The 24,061-nt window shown below is 45.4% G+C and overlaps 2 protein-coding genes and 1 pseudogene across 3 annotated transcripts in view; 2 read left to right on the forward strand and 1 right to left on the reverse strand.

Moving 5' to 3' along the window:
- The window catches only part of SMDT1 (single-pass membrane protein with aspartate rich tail 1), a 29,150-nt gene extending 6,867 nt beyond the window's left edge, over positions 1-22,283 (forward strand). The window contains exon 3 of the mRNA XM_082061917.1: positions 22,016-22,283. The gene's annotated coding sequence lies outside the window, so the exon portion shown is untranslated. The remainder of the gene's footprint in view (positions 1-22,015) is intronic.
- On the reverse strand, positions 320-18,457 carry LOC309444166 (cytochrome P450 2D14-like; annotated as a pseudogene). The gene is made up of 10 exons (XR_014186719.1): positions 17,989-18,457; positions 8,801-8,899; positions 7,714-7,885; positions 6,828-6,980; positions 6,024-6,184; positions 5,724-5,897; positions 3,262-3,403; positions 2,490-2,677; positions 1,402-1,543; positions 320-1,287 (listed from the first exon to the last, which is right to left on the reverse strand). The product of XR_014186719.1 is annotated as a cytochrome P450 2D14-like (transcript).
- Positions 20,131-21,997, forward strand: LOC309444264 (alpha-N-acetylgalactosaminidase-like). The gene is made up of 2 exons (XM_082061935.1): positions 20,131-20,696; positions 20,967-21,997. Exons 1-2 carry the CDS (start codon positions 20,634-20,636, stop codon positions 21,147-21,149), a joined length of 246 nt encoding a protein of 81 aa, XP_081918061.1. The 5' UTR covers positions 20,131-20,633; the 3' UTR covers positions 21,150-21,997.
- Positions 22,284-24,061: the final 1,778 nt, after the last annotated feature.

The following is a 24,061-nucleotide window of genomic DNA, read 5'->3' on the forward strand; positions in this document are numbered from 1 at the left end:
AGTTTGTTTCACCAACAGCTGCTTTTCAGAAACACCTCTCTTTGCTGGAAACCATAAAGCCAAGTCTGTGCTCATCATTGATCCAAGCACAAAAGTAACACTAAAAAGACCTTGAAAGAAGCGAATGGGGTGTTGGCTGCAAGGAGAGAATTGTCGAGTATGTGAGGGAGGTCTGAGAGAACCACAAGGAGGAGAGGGTGGCAAAGAAGACTTTTCAGATCACTTTTATTCTTTTGGATTGTTTTATAGATGAAAAGCATAAATTTGCAGCTCCCACTGTAGTCAAAGTCTTAACAATGGTATTAAGTATTTGCATAATTCAACAGCTTTCATAGCTTCCAAAACTGGTATTGGAAAGATAGATGCAAATGTGGATTTCTTGAACTGTGATTATGCATAGAAGCTCCTTTATGCTATAGTCTTTTCAGCTATGTGGTTAAATGGTAGTTACTACTAATCTAAATATCTATGTACCCTAACACCTTGCAAAACAATTTGTCAGGAATATTGAAGGAAGGAAGAAAGAGAAAGGTAGCTCCGAAATCTACAGCTGTGCTGTTTCAAACAGTGTAACTCCATCCCTTTGTGAGCTCCGAGCCTGCCCAAGAGCTGACTTTATGTAATGCCAAAAAAGAAAAAAGCAGTTTTCAGGACCTAATTTGGGAAGGTGGTAAACCTAAACACCAGGATTTCTTTTGGAATATGCTGTCTTCTGTATTTCACAAATGACCCCAGGGTTGTATTTTACCCAGGATACCCTTGCATTTCAGTAAACTCATTCAGGACTAACAATTCTCTCAGTAGCTGTGTGCTCAGTGAACTGCTGCTGCGACCAATGAGAGACCAAAGTAAAGCAGAGCTGGCCCATGAGACATATATGGACTGGAAAGCTGATCCTGATTTGTAACTTGCTGTGGCTGTCTGATTCAAGATCCAGGACTGGAATGAAGCTAAACTATATCTGTTGGGCCAGATCCTTACTTTACAGAGCTGGGGACATCTGTGCAGACTTGAGAGATCTTGAGTGGAACCTGGGATGATCCTGCAACATTTCTGACAAGAGTTTGCGTTGGTGGTGGTCTCTAAGTGGAGGGAGAGCGATGTGCACTTATCTTGGGATTGCTCGCACCAGATACGGGTGTGGGGAGTTTATGAAGGCAAAGTGACCATCCTCCCGTGGCCTGGGCTGGTCCTCAGGGAGAACAAAGGTGAATTTCTGCAGGAGAGTGGTAAAGAAAATAAAGAGCTCCATCCTGGCCAGCTGCTCCCCCAGGCAGACACGGCGACCTGCAAGAGAGGGAGTGAAAAAGGATGTTAAACCACTGGAATCACTGTGGAAGGAGCAGATCACCCCTCTCACTGTGGCCCTGACTTGTAGCTGGATCCTCCCCTCAGATTTACCTGCTGAGAAGGGCAGGAAGGCCTCTGGTTTCACAAACTTCCCATTCGTATCCAGGAAGTGTTTGGGGTAAAACTCATTTGGCTTCTCCCAGACTGTCTCATCCTTCAGCACGGAAGACAAGTTGGTGATGATCGTTGTCCCCTGCGCTCCTCCACAAGAGGAAACAACTTGTGTGAGAACAGCAGCATTATCTTGGCACAATGGACCAGTGCTGGTCCCTCTCTACTCCAGGTCTCCCATCTAACAGCAACCATTGCTTGGAGCTGCAGAATAAGACACCCACCTCCTCTTGTGTGCCTTATTTAAACTAGAGGGAAAGCAGGGCACTTTTCCAATGGCAGATGGTGCCGGCCCTGTGCTCTGAGGCATCTCAACCCTTGCAATTCGTATCCTTACAAAGGACATTCCGTGCAAATGCCAGTTTCACGGCGACACAGTGGAAACAGCCTCTGCTGCTCAGATCCTCCTGGACTTGTTTCATAGCTGGAGGGAAAAAGCTGACTGACAAGGCTTCAAAACCCAGCTTTCATAAGGGGCAGGGGAGATCGCAAAGCTCTCCTGTTTCACATGTCAATGTTCTAAGCTAGAGGACATATCACAAAGCTAAAAAAACCCAAAACAGTCTTGCATTGCTACCAGTGCTGCCAGGGCAGCCACTGTCACAGTGACAGTGGAGTGAATGCCAGTGGCATCTGAATGGCGTCAGAGATTAGAGTTTTAACTACTGGCATCTCAGGAAAGCCCGTAAGCTGGTGTTGTGTGCCTCCAGAAAGCCCTTTAGGCTCTGTGACTTTCTCCTTCCAATACACGCAGGGCAGTGGTTGTCACAGCCCGTTGAGAGGAAAGTGAACCTTTGCACTGACCTGCCACTGCAGCTGGGTTCCCACACAACCCGCACAAACCTAGAGCACAAATGTGACCGTCTGCCTGGCCTCAGCACTTCAAAATGTTCTGCTTCAGTGCTCGCCAGTGATTCTGACTTGGGGCTGGGAGTGCAACACTGCAGAGTTGCCTGGGGTCACCCACAGCCCAGGCCTGGCATCTGCACAGGGAGAGGATGTGGAATTGTCTATCTGGCCACGGTCACCTTGGGAATGAAGAAGCCTTGCAACTCAGTGTCCCGGTATGTCCTGTGAGGTACTCCAATGGGAACGACATCCCCACAGCGTTGCACTTCATGGATCACAGCGTTGGTGTAGGGCATGCTCACTTGGTCCTCCATGGTGGGTGATCTCTCTCTGCCAATCACCTTATCAATCTCTGCTTGGACCTTACCTGAAAGCAGCACAGCGAAGGAATTAGAGCACCCTCAGAAAAACAGAAGGGGCTGGTACAAGCTGTAGAAAGGTTGGCAGCATGAGATTGTAGACACTGGGAGAGAGCAGTACAAGCAATTAGAGAAAGGAAGACAAACTAGAGAGGAATGCATTTGTTTTCAGTTGCTGGGAGCCATCTGTATAACTATTCTTTATGCCTTTAATGTCACTCAACGTGCTACCTTACCCATCCTCTATGCAGCTGAAAGGGTATCTGGCCATGCAGCACTGGAGAATTAAAACAGATTAGCATCTATTCCAAATGCTAGAAAGAGGGTACTCTGGCCACTGAAAGCCCCCAAGTAGCCTTCAAAATGAAATCAAGAGCAAACTTGCCCTTCCAATTCCAGTGTTTTTGCCAGGGCTTCCCCCCTGCCATCGGTCCCTGCCATGTAAGTGTCTCTCCTGGTTTCGGCCAGACCAACAATCGCCAAAGCTGTTCCTCATTGCCACAAACCCGAACCGCAGAGAGCAGACGTTCAATCTCCTCACAGAAGAATGAGGGTTGAAGGTGACACACCCCACCTCTGTCCTCTCACTTACTCTGTATTTCTGGGTGGAGAATCATGTACAGAACTGCCCACCGGAGGGTGGTGGAGGTGGTCTCAGTCCCAGCTCCAAACAAGTCTGCGGTCACCAGACGAAGGCTGTTATAGTTGAAACCGCTCTCTTCAGCAGCCTTGCCCTGCAGAGAGCAAACAAGGAGGTGACTGGAGCTGGGGCACTTGCTGGGAAAGAAGATGATTGTGCCAGGGAAGTTCTGAGAAGCACCAGATCTGTTTTTGCTGACCAAGAAGTTCATTGGGAGAGCAGAGCAGAACACAGGTCTGCGTATGACTGATGTACCTTGGAACCCTGTTATCTCCTGTACTTGAAGGTCATCAGTCACCTCCTGTATCCTGAGGGATGAACGCTACACCCACCTTCAGGACAGAAGTGAACGCCTTGTGCTCTCCACTCCAGCAGACAGCAGGCCCCTGCACAAGCCGTAATGTTCTCCCCCAGAGGAGGTGGAACACAGTTATTCAAGTTTGATGGGATCGTAAATCCCACACGGTAGAGAGGAGGCTGCACTGGTGTGGCAAATGCAAAATTAACAGTATTTTGAGGGCGTTATCTATAGCTATGCATTACAGATTCTTGCTGCTTCTGCCCTCCTGTTTTCTTACAGTTGGGGGGAAAAGAAAAATCAGGGTATCACAGCTGCCTATTAAGTCTGCAACACCAATTTCAGCAAAACTGGTCTCTCATCCAAATGCTAATTGAGCTCGAATTTGCTAGCATATGAGCTTTGACAAACGCTCTGCATGAGTTCATCTGCTTGTCTTTTGTAATCCTCTTTATACTTTTCTTTCCTAGGGACTAGCTTCTGTTAAGTTATTCTGTATATTTTGATGCTGTTGTAATTTGGATAGCAATTAATAAGGCATTTAAGACTCAACTGGTATCCCAATAGAAGATGTCTGTCAAGGGAGCTGTGGGGCTGACCTGACCAAAGTTAACCCAGTAGAGGGATTTAGCAGGGGACTTCAGTGAACAGAAGAGAGAAGTGAGTTGGTCGGGCTCACATCCACCCCCAAATAGTGCTGCTCAGTGCAGAGCAACACAGATGACATTGCTCTGTCCCTGTGAGCTGTGGGGCTCATGTATGGACTGGAGGTGCCCGGTGCCCGCGGCACAGCAGGGTTGGTTGTGCAGCACAGCAGGGCTCGTTGTGCAGCACAGCAGCCCAGCCTGAGGACTCAGATGGCGGAAGCAATTTGCAGGCAGAATTTGCTACTATTGGACATCTGGCACTTGAAATTTAGTGAATCCATGTGCAGAAACATATGGTGGATGGATGGGCTGACGCATGTACCTTTGATTTTATACTGACTTCGTGCATGACTGAATCAAAGATGCCTTCTAAAATCAGTGAGGTTCAGATTTAGGCCTTTGATCTACAGGGAAGTAGTTGTTGGCAAGCAACTCTAAGAGACACATCCTGAAGGAGATGCCGACTTTCCAAGTCACAACTCGGTTTAAAGGCAGGCTGTGGACTGGACAACGATACCAAAAAGCCAGTCTGTTTCTGTAGTTTTGTAACTGATTTTGAATCATCAGTCACTAAGGCAGTAACATACACAGAATCTTGTGTGTTGACTTGTCCCCTGGTGCAAACTTAGAAATATTAGTGAATTCTCAATTATTGCCTTTTAAATGCCTTCAAAATTACGTAGGCTGGAAAGAAGCAAGTTGTTAGACTCTGAGGGAAACATGAAGATAGAAAAGGAGAACAAGGACATCAGCAGATAATATGGTCTCTTAAGACAATAAAGGAGGTTACAGCATTAAGAAGTTCACAGCTTCCTTCTCAAGACACAATGTGGAATGAGTATTGTGTTCAGTTCTGGGCCCCTCAGTTCAGGAAAGACATTGAAGTGCTGGAGCGAGTCCAGAGAAGAGCAACAAGACTGGTGAAGGGACTTGAGCATAAGACCTATGGGGAGAGGCTGAGGGAGCTGGGGTTGTTTAGTCTAGAGAAGAGGAGGCTTAGAGGTGACCTCATCACTCTCTATAACTACCTGAAGGGAAGTTATAGCCAGGTGGGGATTGGTCTCTTCTCCCAGGCAGTTAGCAATAGGACAAGGGGGCATGGGCTTAAACTCTGCCAGGGGAAATTTAGGCTGGATATTAGAAAGAAATTCTTTACAGAGAGAGTGGTCAGGCATTGGAATGGCCTGCCCAGGGAGGTGGCGGACTCGCCGTCCCTGGAGGTTTTTAAACTGAGATTGGACATGGCACTTAGTGCCATGATCTAATGAACGGACTAGAGTTGGACCAAGGGTTGGACTCGATGATCTCTGAGGTCTTTTCCAACCCAGTCGATTCTGTGATTCTGTGTGATTCTGTGAAATAAGTAAGAGGTTTTATACAGCTTTATGAGGAAGTAAGCTCCTATCAACAAGCTTAATCAGGCAAAGGAATTGCCCGTGGACGTTGGGGTTCTGCTGGTGTCACCCTACCTTCTTCATTTCCTTTAAAAAGGCATCGGTGAAATCTCGGGTGTAAGCAGGGTTCCAGGTCTCCATGTGCTTATGTACGAGCGTGTCTGTGAAGTCCATGAACTCCTTTTGCCATCGAAAGACTTTCTGTACCAGTCCAGGGATGTGCAACAAAATGGGCACCACGTCAAGAAGCTGGGATGTCAGAACCAGAGAGACAGAGAAGATATTATGTGATGCAAAAAGAAAAATAATGAAATCACAATGCTCTCAAGCAACAGAGGGCAGCTCCTTACAGAACGTATTATGCTTTTGGTTTACCTGAGGCAGGAATCCAGTTCCTTCCTTCAGGAATTTTTCAAACAAATGTACCAGCTTCTTGAATGTCTCATCACCGTAGTCGAAACGCTTTCCATAGACGGTGGTGCAGATCACATTGCAGACTGCATTATTTACAAGAAAACGTAAATCGAAAGGCCGACCTAAAAACGGAGATGGAGACCAAGCAATAGAGCAAAACAACACTGAGCTGTTGGACCCCAGCTGTCAGGAACGAGAACACACAGATGCCTCCTTGGTGCCTTTAAGAGAAAAAGCCCACAAACCACTCAAAGTACAAATGCATCATTCTAGAGAGTGAAGATCTTCTCATCTCCTCCCACTACTTGGTCTGTCCTTGTTTAAAGGAGAAAACTCCCAAGAAAAGCTGAGTTGCAGGGTTGTTCTGTAACTTGACAGATAACACTTTGCTTTGTGTCTAGATGACAGGCAACGTGCTGTGAAAACTCTCAGCTGCACTTTTATGGCATGTGATAATATCAATATGTTTCCCAAGGCTTCATCAAGGTGATAGTAATCCAGCTCTGGGAATAATTATATTTTACCTCTGTATTTCTGTTTATTTCCTATGTGATTCCTGTTTCAAATGGATTAATGTTACAGTAGCCCCACTGTGTAAAGTGGCTTCAAAGTAGAGCCAGGTCACTAATGCATATAGACTAGAAAACTGCATTGGCTTAGGAAGAGAGCACTGAGTGCAAACGAGAGTGGCTGCAGTATTACTTCTCTCTGCATCACTCTATTGCCTTTTTCTCTGATTTTCCCATCCCTCTGGATGTGACCAACCTTCTTCAGAACTGATTGCAGAGCACAGAAATCCCGCTTCCTCCTTCACTCGCTCCTCCAAGGATTTCTTTCCCATCCCAAAGTTCCTCAAGGTAGAGAGTGTGAATCTCCTCAGTTCCTTCCAGGTGTGTCCGTATCTCGCCATAACAATTCCTGGAATTACAGATGAGCAAGAAATGTCAGGAGCTCTGACCCTGTATGTCAAGCAACTGGAGAATCACTAGAGAATATCAAATGTGAGTTTGGAGGTACAGGTCTGTGTGGGTAGATGAAAGAGTCTGATCTTGTACAGCTTGTTCATACAGCAGTTCTACAAACGGATTACTGCACCTTCTAATGCATGTGCATGGCTGGTGAAGGTAGAGGGGGGATTCAGGGAGAGCAACAAGCGCTGCTAAGGATAAAGGAATCGCTCCCCCCAACCATTCCGTGTTGTGCCCTTAGCTTGTGTGAACCGGGCAGCAGCTCGGGCCACCGCACAGGAGCTGAAGATGAGAGGTTGTGGGCTGGATTCTGTCTTGGAAAGAAGTTACCATTTTTGTCTGTGATGACAACGACATGCACATAGTGTGTGAGCATAAGCACTAATCACTGGGTGCTGGGAGCTACCAGCTCCAGTGCTGGCAGGAAAGTTGTACCACTCCGTGTCCTAACGCTGGTGAAGAGCTGTGTGCTAGCACCTGGACCTGTAACAGTTTCTAACAACCAGTAAAGGGAGCCCCCTTTTCATAAAATCTGACGTTGTCACCACCAAAGGGTGACAAGATATACAAGGAGATTGACTGGAAGGCCATGAGAAGGTGGCATCATACTCCTAAAATCTTCCATCTGCCCAGTCTCCCCTGTGCTAGTGTCAGCAGGGAATGTCCATTTCCAAGGGACTTGCCTTCAGATTTACTTCCATAGCCCAGATGTTCATACATGGGCATGTCTGGCCGGTCAGCAAAGTCATCCGATCTATGGACCAGGGCTTCCTTCACTGCTTTATACCCATTCAGTACCACCACATTGGTCCAGCAGTTCTGGAGATTGAAGACATTTCCAAACTTCTTTTGAAGCTGCCAAGATAAAAAAGTACATCCCTGAAAATGAGTTGAGTGTAACATGAAAAATATCACCATATCCTTCCTTAGTGCCCTTATTTTTTAGTGATTTTTGAGGGGCTTTGATTAGGAGACCTTCAGCTGCTCTTTCGCCTTTGCAGTGCAGCAGCTCAGAGTGGGGCTAAAAAGCAGCTGAAGGAGATATCAGTGCTCTGTGAGTGGAAAGACTTAGAAAGCGCCTATCCTGGCCAAACTGTGGCCATGAGCACTGTGCAAGTATTTTGGATTTTGTCTGACAACACAAGGTCAAGGACCTCTCTGGGGATTTTCAAAGGCTGCATGCTCAATGGCAAATTATTTCCTAATACTTGTATTTATTTTGATCTGAAAGACTAGTCAAGTTTTGAGTCAGTCTGCTTCTGTTAGAAGTACTGATGATAAGATGATATGTAATTTTTTTTAATACGCATTTGTCCCTAAAGATCTACCCAGAGCCTGGTTCCCAGAAACAGGTTGGAAGAGGTTTCTCCCTAAAAGGAGCGTTACACATCTAGCAAGACAGGTAACTGGCACACGCCCTGTGTCTATTGTGATCTGTAAGACAAACGCTGCCAGCAGGATGGGTGCACAGGTGAGCCTGTCAGCCGAACGCTCACCCTGGAAGCCTCCCATGGAGCCTCCTCCGGGCAGACAAGACCTTGACTGAACACAGACTGCCGGGCAGGCAGGTCAAAACTCCCCTGCCGGTCAGTAGCACTGAACAAAGGGCTCGGGAGCGTGTAAGCAAATCATAGAAACGCTATATTTAGTTTCTGCATTGGGCAGATTTTGGACTGACAGCTGAACAGTGCCTTCCTATAGAAAAGACCCTTAGAATTTGCAAATGAAGCACAAAACCCGCGTGGTTTATCTGCGGGGGCCAGCACTCACCTTGCTGAGGGAGAGGTGGGGGTTTGGAAGTCAACAGACAGCATGGTCCCAATGAATGGCAGCGACGTTGGGCCCGGCGGGTAATGGCTCCACTTCTTCCTGCGCTTCGTGAAGTCCAGAAGTAAAGTAAAGACCATAAGAAAAACTGCCAGTACAGAGACGTTGCTCAAGTAGGATGGCAGCTGGGACCCCAGCCAAAGGAGTAATGCCATTTCCTAGCCTGTCTCCTCCTTGGTCTTTCTCTTTGGACCCAAGACTGTCTCTGCCTCCTTTTGCCCTTCTCTCCTCCTCTCCCACTTCTCTCCCCAGGCAGCTGCCCTCTTCTCCTTGCTTTCTCCTCTGCCCCACGCTCTTTTTCTCTGTTCCTGCTCCTCCTCCCCTGCAGTTGCTGGCCTTTGATCAAACCCAGAGCTCCTCCTCTGCTCTGCTCTGCTCAGCCTTGGGCTGTGGTGATGGGGGTCATCCCTCCTCTTTCTCCTCCTCCTGCGGGGCCAGAGCTCAGAGGCCTCTGTGTCCCTGCTGCAGTGGCAGGTTCTGCAGTGGTGGCCTCGGTGGGACAGGGCTGGGTGAGGACCAGACCTCTGGGTGCCCTCTCCCACAGCCGAGGTGGGATCGCAGTTCACAAGCAATTCAGACTTGCTGCATTCTTGTGGGGCGACTTGGACAGAGTTGGTTTGAATCTGTGTTGCCTTCTTGTTTGTACAGAGAAGGCAAGGGAGAAGCAGCTCCTAAACACAGATCATCCAGGTTTCTGTTTGCAGGGCTGAGGATTTGTTCCATTGGCCCTTGAGAAAGCTCAGGTTAGGCCAAGCTTTCCTGTACTAAAAGCATTTGTCACAGATATTAGCCTAAAAGGGTGACCTGAGACTTTAAAACTCATACATGTTTCTGGGAATAACAATCTTTATCCAGCTGCAAATGTCAGTCAGCACAATGACCTTGATTTTTGTAGAACACAGCTCAGCTGGAAGGGAGAAAGCACACGTATCGCAAGGAGCCTCAAATTTCCAGCCTTTGGGGCAGCAGTATTGCAAACACGATTATGGAGACAGTAAAAGTGTTTCCTAAAGCAGCACAGCTCTGTTCTCCTGGCATCTCTGCCATCGGAGATCAATAAAGCTCGCTCTCACGACAGTTAGTTCTAGCTAAAAAGAAGCAGTAAACCCATCACAGATTGATCTGTGATCTCGGTGTGATCAGAGAAAAGCTCCTAATGGAGCAATTGCCACAACAGGGATGGAGAGCTCAGACTGCAAAGTGATGGAGGCACCTGCAAAGACTCTACAGTGGGCTCTGGTGTTGCAGCCCAGGCCTCAGAATGCCCCTGGCCCAAAGAGGCACCTAAATGCTCATTATCTGGGCATAGAGGTCGCCTCAGCGTGATCCCACATGTCCCTTGTGAAAGCTTCATGACTCAGGAATCATCTCAAGTACCTGTAAACAAACATATGCGGGGGAGGGAACAACCGGGGAATCACAATCCCCAACACAACTGCAGAATTATGATTTATTTTGGATTACAGAGGCACGGTGGGACAGTCCATGTGACTGGAGAGCTGCCAGGGATGGACACAGGCTTTTCAAGAAAGACAGGCTGGAAGGGGTGAGGAGTGGGGGTGCTTTATGCAGACAGGTGCCCAGAGCTTTGCCATGGGACAGGTGACAAGCCAGCCAAGTGCTTCTGGGCAAGGAGAAGTGAGCAAAGCAACATGGGCGATGTTGTGGTAGCTACTCGCCACAGCCCATCTGATCAGTGGAACCCTCTCACAGGTTACAGGCCTTGGGACTCACTGCGCACTTCAATAGAGACGCACTACACGACTGGGCACAATCCAGGTGGTTTCTGGAGCGTGCTGAGGACAATATTGACACAGGCGATCAATGAGACAACTAGGGAAGATGCTCTGCTGGGTTTGCTATTCATGAAGAAGCATGAATTGATCCATGACGTGATGGTTAAGTTTGCCTGCAGTAACCATGAGGCTGTGGAATGTTAAATCCTGCCAGAAGTCAGCAGAACAAATACAACCATATGGGGCTGATAAAATTTAGCTTATTTATTAACAGCCTGGATGAAGAGACAGAGAGGACTCTTAGCAAGTACAGCCTGGGGGAGCCAACAAGAGCTGAAAGATGTTTGCCAAGTAGTTTGGGAGTTTGTTGGCTTCTCAGTGCCCACCACATTTCAAACAGCTCTATTGAGAGGTCTAAGGAGACAGAGCTGGACGGTCCTGTACTCCATGGACTGGCTTGAGCAGATGTCTGGATACTATGGGGTGATCAAACGGTTTCTCTCACACCTATTTTCATGACCCATGCACTTAGATGACAAGTCAGTTATTTATGAATTAAAAAAAAACAGAAGGAAGATAATAATGAAAGGAAGATAATCTAGCTAGAAAGAGAATTGCATTTTTCTCCTTTGCTTATGGCACTGAGGAGCAGACAGAATAACCTTGGGTGATGTTGTCTCATAGAAGTTAAGTCAGATTTCAGGTTTCAGTGATAATTTGCCATTAAGGCAGCAGCAGATGATGAGCAGAAGAACTTGCAGCAATTCAATTAGGAAACTATAAATAACTTTAACAGCAAAAATAAAATGTGAAGTTTTCCCAGCACTTTTTACCCAAATGGTTGTTGATCCACTTAAAATGAAAATACTCAAACATACAGTTTTGATGATGTAAAAGCTCTGCTAATAATTTCCAAGAGCGTGGTGTGCTTGTGGTTAGAGTACAGAGTTCATTATTTTGCTATTTTAATGAATAACGCAATGTCAAGTTCTCATTGGCAATTTTTCATGGTCTTATCTGCACTTTTTCTGTCAGTATAAACAATGGCTTGAATACAAGTCAGCATTTAGGAGTTTTTATCAGTGTGCTGGAAGCAGAAGATTGTTCTGTGTTACTCTGACAGTGAAACAGGTTGTTTATGTTTGATTTCTGTGTGATGCTCCTAACGATAGTCTGTACTTCACAAATCCGAATGTGCATTGGAAACCAGAATGTATATTTCTTTTTTTTTTTTTTAATGGATAGGAAACCCACAAATAACTGTTTTGGTTTGCAACATTGGCTCAGTCATGCTCACAGTTTGATTAATAACAGTGGGAGCATATGGAGTGAAACAGAAATTAGAAATTATGAAAATGCAGGCAAGATCTGACTAGGGAGTGTTTAGTTAGTTGGTTACCTTTGATGCTCCACCACAAATGATTTGTAGGTTTCTTTTGCCAATGGCAGTTGCTACTGTCTCATAGCAACTGTGCATAACGAGCTTCTTTGTCTGTGTTCATTTTTATATTTTCTACAGCTACGTTAATTGCAGTTTTGTGTTAAGAAAAATTGCATTTAAAAAACCACCATCTCTCCTTTACCCAGGAGGCATTTGTAAGTAGTGATCTTTCCACGGGAGGGAGGAAAGAACCAGAAAGTATTTTGCTTTGTGTTTTTTGAGATGGCCTGAAGACTGAATGGATGGTGCCCGAAAACGTGAGGGTTGTGAGTGGGAGAGAAATGACACGGGAGACGTCGGGGCCTCCAGTGGGCTGGCCCAGCTCCCCTCCTCCTGACGGCACCGAGCTCCTCAGTGCAAACAACCTCCCCAGCTACAGAGGAGCAGCAGTGTCCAAACTCAGCCCGTTCCCAGGTCCCACAGGGACAGCTGCGTGGCCAAACAAATGGGACACTTTAAAAAATGTTGGGTTGCTTAAAAAAGTGAAAACTTGGAAATTTTGAAAGCCGCATCACCTATGGAGATGGCAAACCTTAGTCCTCCTGTGTACTGGATGCAGGCACTACTTATGTGAATTAATGCCTTTCTGAAGCTCCCGTCTGATTTGTGTTACTGCAAGATAAGACAGATCAGTTCATATCCAGAAAGAGGGAAAGGCCTAAGACAAACCCTTAATTGCTTTATGCTCTTTATTGCCTATTGCAAAGTCCAAAGGTTTGTTAATTTGTTGTCAATGTTTGTGTTGAACTAAGGCCTAATATCTGGGATAACCTTTCTAGTTGGAATCAAAGATTCAACAGCTATGTCTAAAGTTACCTGTTTTGCTGTGCAAGTCCTGTAAATTTGATAGCAAATGGCACCTCCTGTGATGACAGCTTCATGTAAGATAGATCCCACCACCCGAGTCTGCGCCTTGCTGCCCAGAGGGAACAGCAGTCGGGGAAAAAGCTGCCAGCCTTGGCCAAGTGTTTTCTGCAGCCTGTGGCCTGAGGGTTGAGCTGCTGCTGACCGCGCTGCGTCCCCTGGCCAGGTGCTCCAGGGAAGCAGCTTCAGACCCTCCGGCCAGCGGCGCCCGCTCAGACCCACGCGGTGCCGGAGCTTCATCTGGGAGCGCGGTGGGGACGGAAAGGCTGCAGATCACATGAGCAGTCAGTGAGCAACAACATTTGCCACTGAAAAGCTTTCAGAGTGCGCACGCGATGTGCAAACTCGTTGGTGACTCTTGTTTGTGTCCCAGAGCGCCAGGCCCTGAGCTTCGGGGCTGGGGGCAGCAGAGCGGCAGCTGCCACGCGCCTCTGCACCCACCCCTGAGAAACGGGTGCTGCAAAAATCTCCGCCGAGGGAGAAACTTTAATCTTCTGCCTCATCTGCCCTGCAGGTTTCAATGGGTGGCTTCTCATCGGCCTGCAACATCAAGAGGTGCGTGCCAGGACCTTGGCTGAAAGCCCTCTGTATTTCTCCATGAGAGGCAGTGCAGCAGCCACAGGGCCCTACGACACTTTATATCATCCTCAAACTGCTACAAACACCTTTGGTGGGTCCCCAGCTCCTTACCCTCTGTCCCCAGCCTCATTTGTGCGTGTGTTTTGTCAGGAGTATGAATCCAGAAAGCCTTAAATTTCAGAAAACAAAGATCCTGTTTCCATGGAGACATCCCTGGGACTAAGTTATCTTGAGACATCAGAGGCTCTTCATAAATTTGGACAGACGGAAGCAAAACCCAGACAATGTTAACCACAGTCATTTCCATTTAAAAATCACTTAAGTGGCACCTCTGATCTTAATTTTTACACAAACACCAAGGAGGAGTTCAGCTCTCTTGCAGCCTGTACTGCCAAAGATTACTTCATATGAAAGCAGATTAAAAGGAAGGCTGAATTAGGCTATATAAAAGCATCCATAGGTACGAACTGCAGCTTATGAAGCCACATGCCTTGTGTAGCAGCCAGTTAGTAACAGCGGTGCAGGACCTGGCTCCTCCAGCACGGGCGCAGAAGCCAGAGCCCAGGTCGCACGGCAGGGCCAGCCCTCGGCGCTGCCACTGACTGAAGCTGTTTTGAGATATTTCACCCTCCAGCATTTACCAAAAAAATGTTCTGCCTTTCAAAGGAGGCACAGAAACTGACAGGTTGCTGACTTCCAATCCACACCAATGCAAAGGTGAAAACACGCTCACGGTGCAGCTGCCCAGGAGTACAAGGTGTAAACATCATTCCAGCTACGGTGTGGTCGCTACAGTAAACTCAGCCAAACAACAAGTGTTCCTGACTTGACATACCCTAAAAAAAACACTCCAGCAAGTGTTTTCTGATTATTTTTTAAAGATACAAAACCAGCCATACATATTCCAAAAGTCTGGGAGCCCTTGTAAATATCAGCACAAACTTCTGAGGATTCAGAACAGATCTGTCCTGGATCCTCAATAAAGCAAGGTGGCACCATCCTTCAAAACAGGATGGTTGACTTCAAATGAGAGACCACAGAGCTGAAGGAGCTTGAGAAATATCCACATCTGACTCGCTACAGGAAAGACGGCAGCCCTGCATAACCAATAAAAAGAGTTTATAGGCAGACAGAAGGCTGAGGAAAGAGAAAAGAATGCTGATTGCTTCTCAAGGAAGCCTGCATCTTCTGCTTGGGCATAAATGAAAAATCAAGTCCTATTCCATATAGCTTGCTTATTTCTTTTATACAGATTTATTGGAAGAGCGGCTACAGATTAAGGCAGCTTGATTACACCAACAGATCAAAGCAACTGCAAACAAGGTCTTTTACTTTCATATCATCAGGCTGAAATCTTGAATGCTGAGATTTTACTTCAAGCTGGGCTCTTCTATTTGTTTTGGTTGAAAGCTTCAGTTAAAGCAGCCCAACAATTTCCTTAAACCTCCTTCTTGGAAAAGTTATTCTGCCCACGTTAAACATCCCAGAATTTTTTCTCTGAAAAGCTCTAACATACCCTGATTTTCAGTATGACTTGCATTTTAGCCAAGGCGTGCCCTGGCCAGCTTACGGCAAAACCAGCAAATATAACTCTTTGAAAGGAGAAATGGGGATTTTAATCTGCACATGCTCAGGAGCAGCCTCTTAGATTTTAGTTGCCAGTTCCTTTAAAAATTCCACCCAATATACTTGTGTTTGGGTGAGAGCAGGTCTTTCCTGTAAATGAACCTCTGGCTTCAGATTTAAGCACCAGAGCCAAAAGCACTGAAGCTGTCAGGGGACATTTCCAAGGCTTGGGCAGCCTGAAGGAAGAAGGTGACCATTTCAGAACTGCACAATGGGAAGCACTGACCCAGAAGGCAGCAGAAGTGAAAATGTTCCTGAGAAAGGCAATCTGGAACTGGAGAGAGTGGAGGCTCGCAGGATGACAAGACTAGTGCTGGTAGAAGTTGGGAGTAGGGAAGCTAAGACGGAATCAGGATTGATTCAGCCAGAAGACTGGAGACCAAGAACTGTTGGGATAAGGCACAGAAAGGTGAAAAAGATCAAGGGCAACATACAAGAACAGACAGGGACCAGCAAGGTTAAATTTGACAAGGAGCTAAGTCAGGAGAACCAAAAGGGACTGAGAAGCCCAGAAATGAAAACCAGAGCTAGAAACAAGAAAGGAGAGGAGGACGCCAGAATAACAGCTAGAAAACTGGGCAAAGTTAGAAAGGAGCAGGGAGAAGTGGGTCTTGGATAAGAAATTTGAGAAGGGGAACCTGACACCAATGAAATAAAGAGCCTGTGGCTGGTATGAAGAGCTGGAGTGAACATATTAGACACATACAGACTGAAGAAACAGAAAGGGAAATGTAAAAAGAAACAGAGAGGAGTTTTTGTTCTTACTAAATCACACTCTTCCTGGAGTGAAACCAGAGATTCACCAGTTTCACCACCCCTCTGCTATTATTTAAATATGGTTGTGAAACTCACAGTCAAAGTAACCCATCTCCACGTGGCTCCAGCCCACCAAGTGGCTTGCAATTTATTACTGTTGTATTACTCAAAGGGGGGAAATCAGCTCTGAACGGTGTGCTCTGACTGACGGCCACATGACAGCATGATGTCTCATGAGAAAATTAAAAGAAAATGAAGAAAGTGTAGCCTTGGAACTTGAACAAAAAAAGCTACTCTAAAGAAAACCCCAAGGGCTAAAAACTCAAGAGAACTGTGAGGAAAAGCCAAATTTAACGTAGCCCACTTCTACTATTATATGGCAGATCTACTGTATTTACATTTAATATGGACTAGAAAGTATGATTATATATACTAGTTTTTGTACAGGGCACTGCCACACAATTGCTCTTGGGAATCAGTCACAATTATTCAGTACATTTGTCATCTGGAGGATCCTACCGCATTTGCTGGAGTAGGGTTAATGAGCAAAGTCTATCTGAAGAAAAAGGACAATATCTTAATTTTGATACCTGAGTCTACAACAAAGAAAATGCTGCATACCATACCTAGTAACACAAGAATTCAAATTAAGCACCCCAAACTATTAGGAACATTCACTATATTTATTTTGTCTTTTCATGGTATTGAAAAAGGCGGGTCACAAACCAGAAAACAAATTACTAAAGCACAATACGAATGCAAATCTGATGACTCTGCCTCTCAAATGTACTGTAAATAAAAGTTTTGTTAATGTTCATGAAACTCTTAGGCATGACAAACATCACAGAAAATTCCATAGTTCCACTTTTAGAACTGAGATGGAATCATATGCAGCAAATAAAGTACAGAATAAGTGAGGACAACATATGTTCATGAATGAGTGCCCCTTCATCCTACAGGCTGAGGCAGGGACTCATGGAAAAATATGTCAGTCTTTAATATGGCAATTACTATCTTATAAGATACATTTGTAAGAGACCAAAATTAAACCTACAAAGACTTCCTTATTTCTGGCAAATTTTGAGTGTGTGATTTTTGCAACCTGAACAATATTACTTGAACACCTTATTTCACGTAAAATCAAAAATTCTCCATATATAATGTGGTGCTATGTGTATTCCACTGCAATATTAATTTCATTGAAAACATTTCTATTAGAATAAACTGCTGTGCTCCAGTGGGAGGAATTTCACAGTGAGAGGTGCACAGTGCAATCATTCAGAAATGAACAAGCCTACTTCAAATACTGTAACACTTAAAAACCAGCATAAAATAGGTGCTGAAACAAGTGGTCTGCTGTGGAAGTGGGATAACAAACAAGAAGCTTGCAGTTAATTGCCAGTCAAGAGTTGTAATCTTGAATCCATACCTGCTTGCTATCAGACAAATTTTTGTATGACAGGAGAAGTGAGTTACAGAGGTCTGGAATAGTGGGACATTGTTCATTCTGAGCTGGGATATTTTACTCAAGAATAAAGTTTATCTCCATGAAAAACTTTTGTACACAAAATACAAACTTCCAGCCCCAGGTTCATAGCTGGAGATAATATCAGCCAAGCCATCAGCATGTCCAAGGATGAAATTTGGACCTACTCAAGAGACTGGCTGAAATGCTTCTAAGGAGGGAGAAGGAAGGTTGCTCTGCAAGTGGTGCTGACAATTCTACAAACACCTTGCACCTCAAATTATTACTATGAGTATCCATAGAAGTGTCACCCTGAAAAAGGAAACACCCTTCCGGTTACTTGTACCCTTTTAGTGTTAAAGGGGGGATCGGGTGGTGGCTGTTTTGTTTTTCAAGAAAAGAGTGACCAGTTCTATAATTTGCAGGCAAATTTCAGTCCTTGTAGCTGCACTCCCCCAAACCAGGCTTTTTCTGCACTTTCAGGTAGATTGTTTTTCATTACAAGTTCCTTCTTGTCCCAACGCGTTACTGTACACTGTTTACCTGATGCCATTTCTCACCACTTATATTACTGTCTCTTCACAGTAGGTGAGAAACTGAGAGGGTATACATTTGTAAGCACCTTGCTTTGAATAAACATGAAATACATGTCATTTGTTCTTACCTGCATCGATGGCACATGGGTAATGGTATCGGAAGGAGCAGCCTTTGTTGTAGCAGCCTAAGGTGGCTCCCGGTTCCTGGCAATGGGAACATTTCTGAAAGGGAAACCAACAAATGGCGATGAAGACTATTGTCTTTCAAAATACCTGTACTGTCCTGGGAATTTTATCAACCACATTCCAGCACAAATTTCTTGGGTGTCACAATGACACTATCTTTCCACACCGTACACAGGCAGGCCTTTTGAACAGGCAACAACACAGGCTCTTTCAGCAACAAACTTTTCAGCTGTGCTAACCAGGCAAGAGATACCAAATGTTCAAACCAACCTTTCAGAAAGAATTTAAAACACTTCTCCAATTCATTTCACTGGCCTATGTTTCAGTATCTCACAATGACATCAGTGTTAAAATTGGAGGAAAAGAGCTTTTTTAAATCTACAGCAGCTTTAAAATGAGAATTAGCATGACAAAGAATGATTCAGAAGATACCATCAGTGTAAAAGTAGTTTTCATTATCACTAGCAGTCCAAGATGATCAAGGCCAAACTGAACGTTTTTCACAGGTGATCAAAGGTTTACTGGCAGCAGGAGAAGATGTCATCAAGGGAAAACACCTCACCGTCACAGAAATGGCACATCTCCAAAACAAGTGACTGCAGTGCTGGAAAGATGCTCATACATTTATTTTCAAAGTAGTAAGACTCATCAGATGACCACATTCAATTTTCATTACTTAAATCCTATTATCTGACCTGGTCAATGATGTATTTAACCATATTATCAGGCAGATAAGAATGCAGCAGAAGGGAAGCCACTGGCTTATTTACCTCATCCTGAATGACTAAAGGAATGATCTAAAGGAGGAGGTCTATCATGCACCTTATTCAGACAGTAAGGTTTTTTCTCGGAAGTATACAGTAAGTGATTTTCATTACCTAATCTAACATTCTGATGAAAGATAATTTCTGACAGGTTGACATTTGTCCCTTCTAAAAAGAAAACAAAGCTCATCTGGTAGAAACCACCAAAGGCAAAGAGATCACTACTATTTAGAAATTAAAACACAAATAGACTAGTGACAGAAAAAGGAAAGATAACCGACAAGAACTTTTGAGTTATACCTTAAAATCACAGGAATTTTGGTTTTGAGATATGCAACCAACACCACAATAAGGCCTCATATAACTGATACAATTCACCTGACATTTAGGCTACAAGTTGCCTTTAGTCATCCACTGCACACCAAGAGATGATGACATGATCTAAAAACTCTTTTTCTACTGGAAAAGCTAGTGTCAAATTACATGTGCTCTATTAACACTATCAGTAAGCTACACCTGTAAATGCACACGGAACAGATGTGCGCAAACCAGCAGTGCACCTGGCACTGGACAAACGCATGTTTTGTTCGGGGTTTTTTTGGTTGTTGTCAGGGTGTCTATGTGTTTTGTTTTCATACAGAGGCTCATATGCCAAAATGGCCACATGAGCTACACCACACTTCTTCACATCCCTCAATAATATCTGTGGCAGTGGAGATCTGCAGAATAGATGTGGCCAAAGACAACAGCCACAGCAAAGTTACTTGCTCTGCATAGTAAACAGGGTTTTAGTTACAATATTTCAAAAACCACTATGAAGATGTGGCAGTCATTGCTCTTCCTACTATTCTGTGCTATGCAGAGATGACTATAGTTTGTATTTAAATGACTGAATAAAGATGAAAGCAAAACTAGCTCCAGCCATAAACCAGGTGGCGCTCTCCGAATCAAAGCAGATGCAACTAAGAGAAAAGCTTGTGAGACGTCAGTTCTCATGACATCTACATCTGCAGTCTGGAATGGTCTTTTTGGTTATGCCAGAGTATCCTGAGCCTGATCATGCCCAGGAGTGGCCTCTTAGATTTTACTTGCCAGTTCCTTTAAAAATTCCACCATTCCCACTAAGGACAGGAGATTGAGAGGGAAAGAAAGACCGAGAGAAGAGAGTTGGAAAAATGTAAAATGTTTTACTAATGCTACTAACAAAATAGGAAAAATAATACAAAATACACAAAACCAATCCTGAAAGTCGCGTCAACTGCTCCAGCAGATGAAGGGCCAGCACACCGAAGTCCTGGACTGGACCCTCCAGCCAACCGGTACTGGATTCAGTCTGTCACTAGGCCTCAGTTTTCAGGGACGACTAGCAAGGTCCTCTCCTAATGTCAGCCATAAGAAAAAGGACGAGATCCTCATGATCTCCCACTTTTATATGAAGTATCACGTGAATGGGATGGAATATTTAGTTGGTCAGTTTTTAGTCATCTGTTTCAGTTCACTGCTCTCGCGGGACATGCATCCATCCTTATAATGACCTTGCATTCCATTGCTATGTCTACCAAAACATGTATCTGGCTTTCAGGAAAGTGCAGTTAGTAAGAAGGCTTTAGCTGACAGGGAAATTCACTAAAAGAGAAACTTGTTTTTAACAAAACCAGGACAGAGGTGATGCAGGGAACCATGAGCAGGAGCTGCGGGAACTGGGGACCTGCTCTGCCTCACCCACCCATTCCCACCTCTAGGAGAAATCGCACATCGAGGTGTTCCTGCGCCCGCTGTCCCAGGGCACCAGCGCCCTCGTCTTCTTCAGCCGGAGGACGGATATGCCCTTTGTCTACAACACCAGCCTGGCCAAGCTCCACTTCCCCGAGGACACCATGTATGAGGTGAGCCCCACTGGCACGCTGCATGGTGGGGCAGCCCTGTGGAACCTGGATGCCCCTTTTTACAGCTTCCCTTGTTGACACCTTGTTGCATTTTCTGGGGGGAAGGACTCCCACTCCCTGCCTTCAGGACAAAGGGGCAGCCACCCATTGGGTCTCCCTCCTGTTGGCCACTCCTGTGCCCTGTCCTGCCATGCCACCTCGGTGACCACGGCTGGACCTCAAGATGGAAGATCTGTGGAAATCCTGGTAGCCCCCATCTCTCTCTTCCAGGTGCAAGATGCGTACAGCGGGAAGACCATCAGCGGCTTAAAGACGGGAGACAGCTTCTCGGTCGTTATTGACCCCTCGGGGGTGGTGATGTGGTACCCGTATCCCACGGTGCTCCCAGCGCAGCCCTGTCACGTTGGCAGACGGCAAACCCGCGGTGAGGGTTTCCAGCCATTCCTCCTGTGACAAGGCTCAGCGGACAGGGGTGTGGGTCAGTGCAGGGGGGAGCTGTGAGATGCTGGGGCACGTGGCTCTTCACTGCACAAGTGCCTTTCGCTGGCATGCCCAGCTCATTCCTTGGGTACCAGCTTGATGATTACTGCTCGGTCTGCGTAAAGGCAAGAATTCTCGTTACTCGGCTCCTAAGACTGTGCAGAGCATGATTGCTTGGTGATTGCAAAGCCCTTTGAGATCCTCCTGTGGAAGTTCCATACAAGCAGAGTCCAGCTGCCATTGGAGTTTGTGAGCTCTGACACCTGAACACTTCACTGCTTTGAACTGAGTACCACCAGCTGCTGCAGGGACTGTTTGAACTATGCCTGTAGAAAGGCCTTGGATGCTTTAGTGTGCAATTCTGATATAGAAGTGAACCAGGTGAGAGAATTCCAGAACCCACCAGAACAAACTGTCTGGTGGGTGTAACAACACTGATTTCTGAAGTAGCTGGACCATTCAGACTCGTCAGATAAAGATGAATTATTTCTGCTTTTCCTTTATCTAATCTACCCTTCCCTGCATTTTATGTTATTCCATTTGGCTTGCCCCACGTAAAGTTTTGAGTTTGGGTGTATTTGATTCTTTCAGAAAAAGGTGTTGATTTAAAGAACTTGTTGTAAATCTGTCATTTCTTGTTATGTAATATATTCTGTTTGATAAAGAGATTTTCCTGCATTTTTCCAGCACAGCTAAAACCAGAGAATTAAAAGGTTGTAAAGATCGCAATGCCCTGTTAGAAACTCCTTTTTTGTAAACCTCCCCCTCAGGTGGGGAGGCACAGACTGGAGTGCTGTACAGTGTATCTGAAGAGTAATGCCTTATTATTCTATTTGCAGAACTGTAATGGAAGAACAGAAGGGAGAAAACCATTGACAAAGCAATGGTTCCAACAGCCATCACCTCTGTTTTGTCCTTCCTAAAGCGGACAGGGGGCTCTGTGTCCCCTTTCCCAGCGAGTGTCCTGCACGTGTCTGTATGACAGAAATCTGTAGATCAGGGTTAAGAAGTGCTTGATAAGGCCCTGCATCCTTGCACACACACACGCTCACCTCATCGAAGACTGCTTGGGATGCCTTTTATTAGCAATATGGGAAAACAACTAAACAATCAAGAGATTGAGATGTGTAACTTTGGTCGTGTGTTTTTAGATTATGTGCCTGTGATGTAGCAATTCTGTCTTAACCTTCCTACCTCTGTACGTCTGTGCCAGTCAGGACGCTCTCTTCCTATTTATTTCCTCTTACAAGTCCTTTCTGTAATTCAGTACTAATCCACAGCATATGACAGGAATCCTGGAGGAAGCAGTGGAATCATATTGGAAATGGCACCACAGTTGAAATAATGTTGATTTACTACCCAGCACTGTGCAGGTGTGTCTGATGGAGACTGTATCATTAATTTCACCTCACTGAGGGTTAAACACAGTATTACCACTGCAGAGCTAAAAGTTTTGAGTAGGTTTTGTAAATGGTGAATATAAGTGGCAAACTAACTTGCGGGTGCATTTTATAGCATGAAATCTGTGAACAGTGAAAATCAGTGTGCCATCAGTGTGCCCAGGTGGCCAAAAAGGCCAATGGTATCCTGTCCTGTATCAAAAATAGCGTGGTCAGTAGGACAAGGGAAGTGATCCTTCCCCTGTACTCTGCATTGGTGAGGCCACACCTGGAGTATTGTGTTCAGTTCTGGGCCCCTCAGTTCAGGAAAGACATTGAAGTGCTGGAGCGAGTCCAGAGAAGAGCAACAAGACTGGTGAAGGGACTTGAGCATAAGACCTATGGGGAGAGGCTGAGGGAGCTGGGGTTGTTTAGTCTAGAGAAGAGGAGACTTAGAGGTGACCTCATCACTCTCTATACCTACCTGAAGGGAAGTTATAGCCAGGTGGGGATTGGTCTCTTCTCCCAGGCAGTTAGCAATAGGACAAGGGGGCATGGGCTTAAACTCTGCCAGGGGAAATTTAGGCTGGATATTAGAAAGAAATTCTTTACAGAGAGAGTGGTCAGGCATTGGAATGGCCTGCCCAGGGAGGTGGCGGACTCGCCGTCCCTGGAGGTTTTTAAACTGAGATTGGACATGGCACTTAGTGCCATGATCTAATGAACGGACTAGAGTTGGACCAAGGGTTGGACTCGATGATCTCTGAGGTCTTTTCCAACCCAGTCAATTCTGTGATTCTGTGATCTGCATGCTCTGGCTCCAGGTACTTACTATTTCCTTGGTAGTTCAGAACTTCCTTTTGTACAGGCCCTAATATATTTACTTTCTTAACTGTGTATAAACTTCAGCAATTCTTTTTGTAGAAGTATTTACTATTGCAATTAAATCCTTGCATAATAGACTTTAAAGGTCTTCTCTCCTGCTAGGGCACTCATAGGCTAGCTTCAGTCACATTCGACCAGCTGTTTTCTCAAGCACTTTGAAAGGTTAAAGTCAAATTATTTCTTTTTAATTTTTTCTTTTTTTTTTTTTTTTTCCTTTCCAAGCCAGCAGTGTCTCTCCCATGCTTTCTGGTCAGTTGATCTGGCCTCTCCTCTTGACTGCCCACTGTTTCCTTCAGTATTCTTGGAGCTGTCAAAAAATTTTCTTTTAATGTCACGCGCATTAGCACCGTGTTTGTTTCAAGCAGACGCATTTATTCCTTTATTGCTTGTCACTGCTTTTGATGTTTGCTCTGACACTCCAGCTCTGATACTGAGTGCAAAGGGAACCTGCCACCTGAGGGACCCCAAAGCTGGCAGGTTCTTGAGTCACTCAGTATCTCAGTTGCCCCCTCCTTCTCTAAGGCTGCTCAAGAAGTGGTTGCTCCAGTTTATCGGCTCTTGCGGGTCAAACGTGTCCCTGCTCCTGTCTTCTAAACTGCCAAACTCCTGTCACTGCTTTAG

This window comes from Streptopelia decaocto, assembly GCF_964273445.1.
Source record: "Streptopelia decaocto genome assembly, chromosome: 1".
Lineage (NCBI taxonomy): Eukaryota > Metazoa > Chordata > Aves > Columbiformes > Columbidae > Streptopelia > Streptopelia decaocto.

Bases quoted from the DNA above. Each gene is read 5' to 3' on its own strand.
- LOC309444264 (XM_082061935.1), top strand. From the start codon at position 20,634: ATGCCCTTTGTCTACAACACCAGCCTGGCCAAGCTCCACTTCCCCGAG. The intron at 20,697-20,966 runs GTGAGCCCCACT...TCTCTCTTCCAG, and splicing joins CCGAGGACACCATGTATGAG to GTGCAAGATGCGTACAGCGG.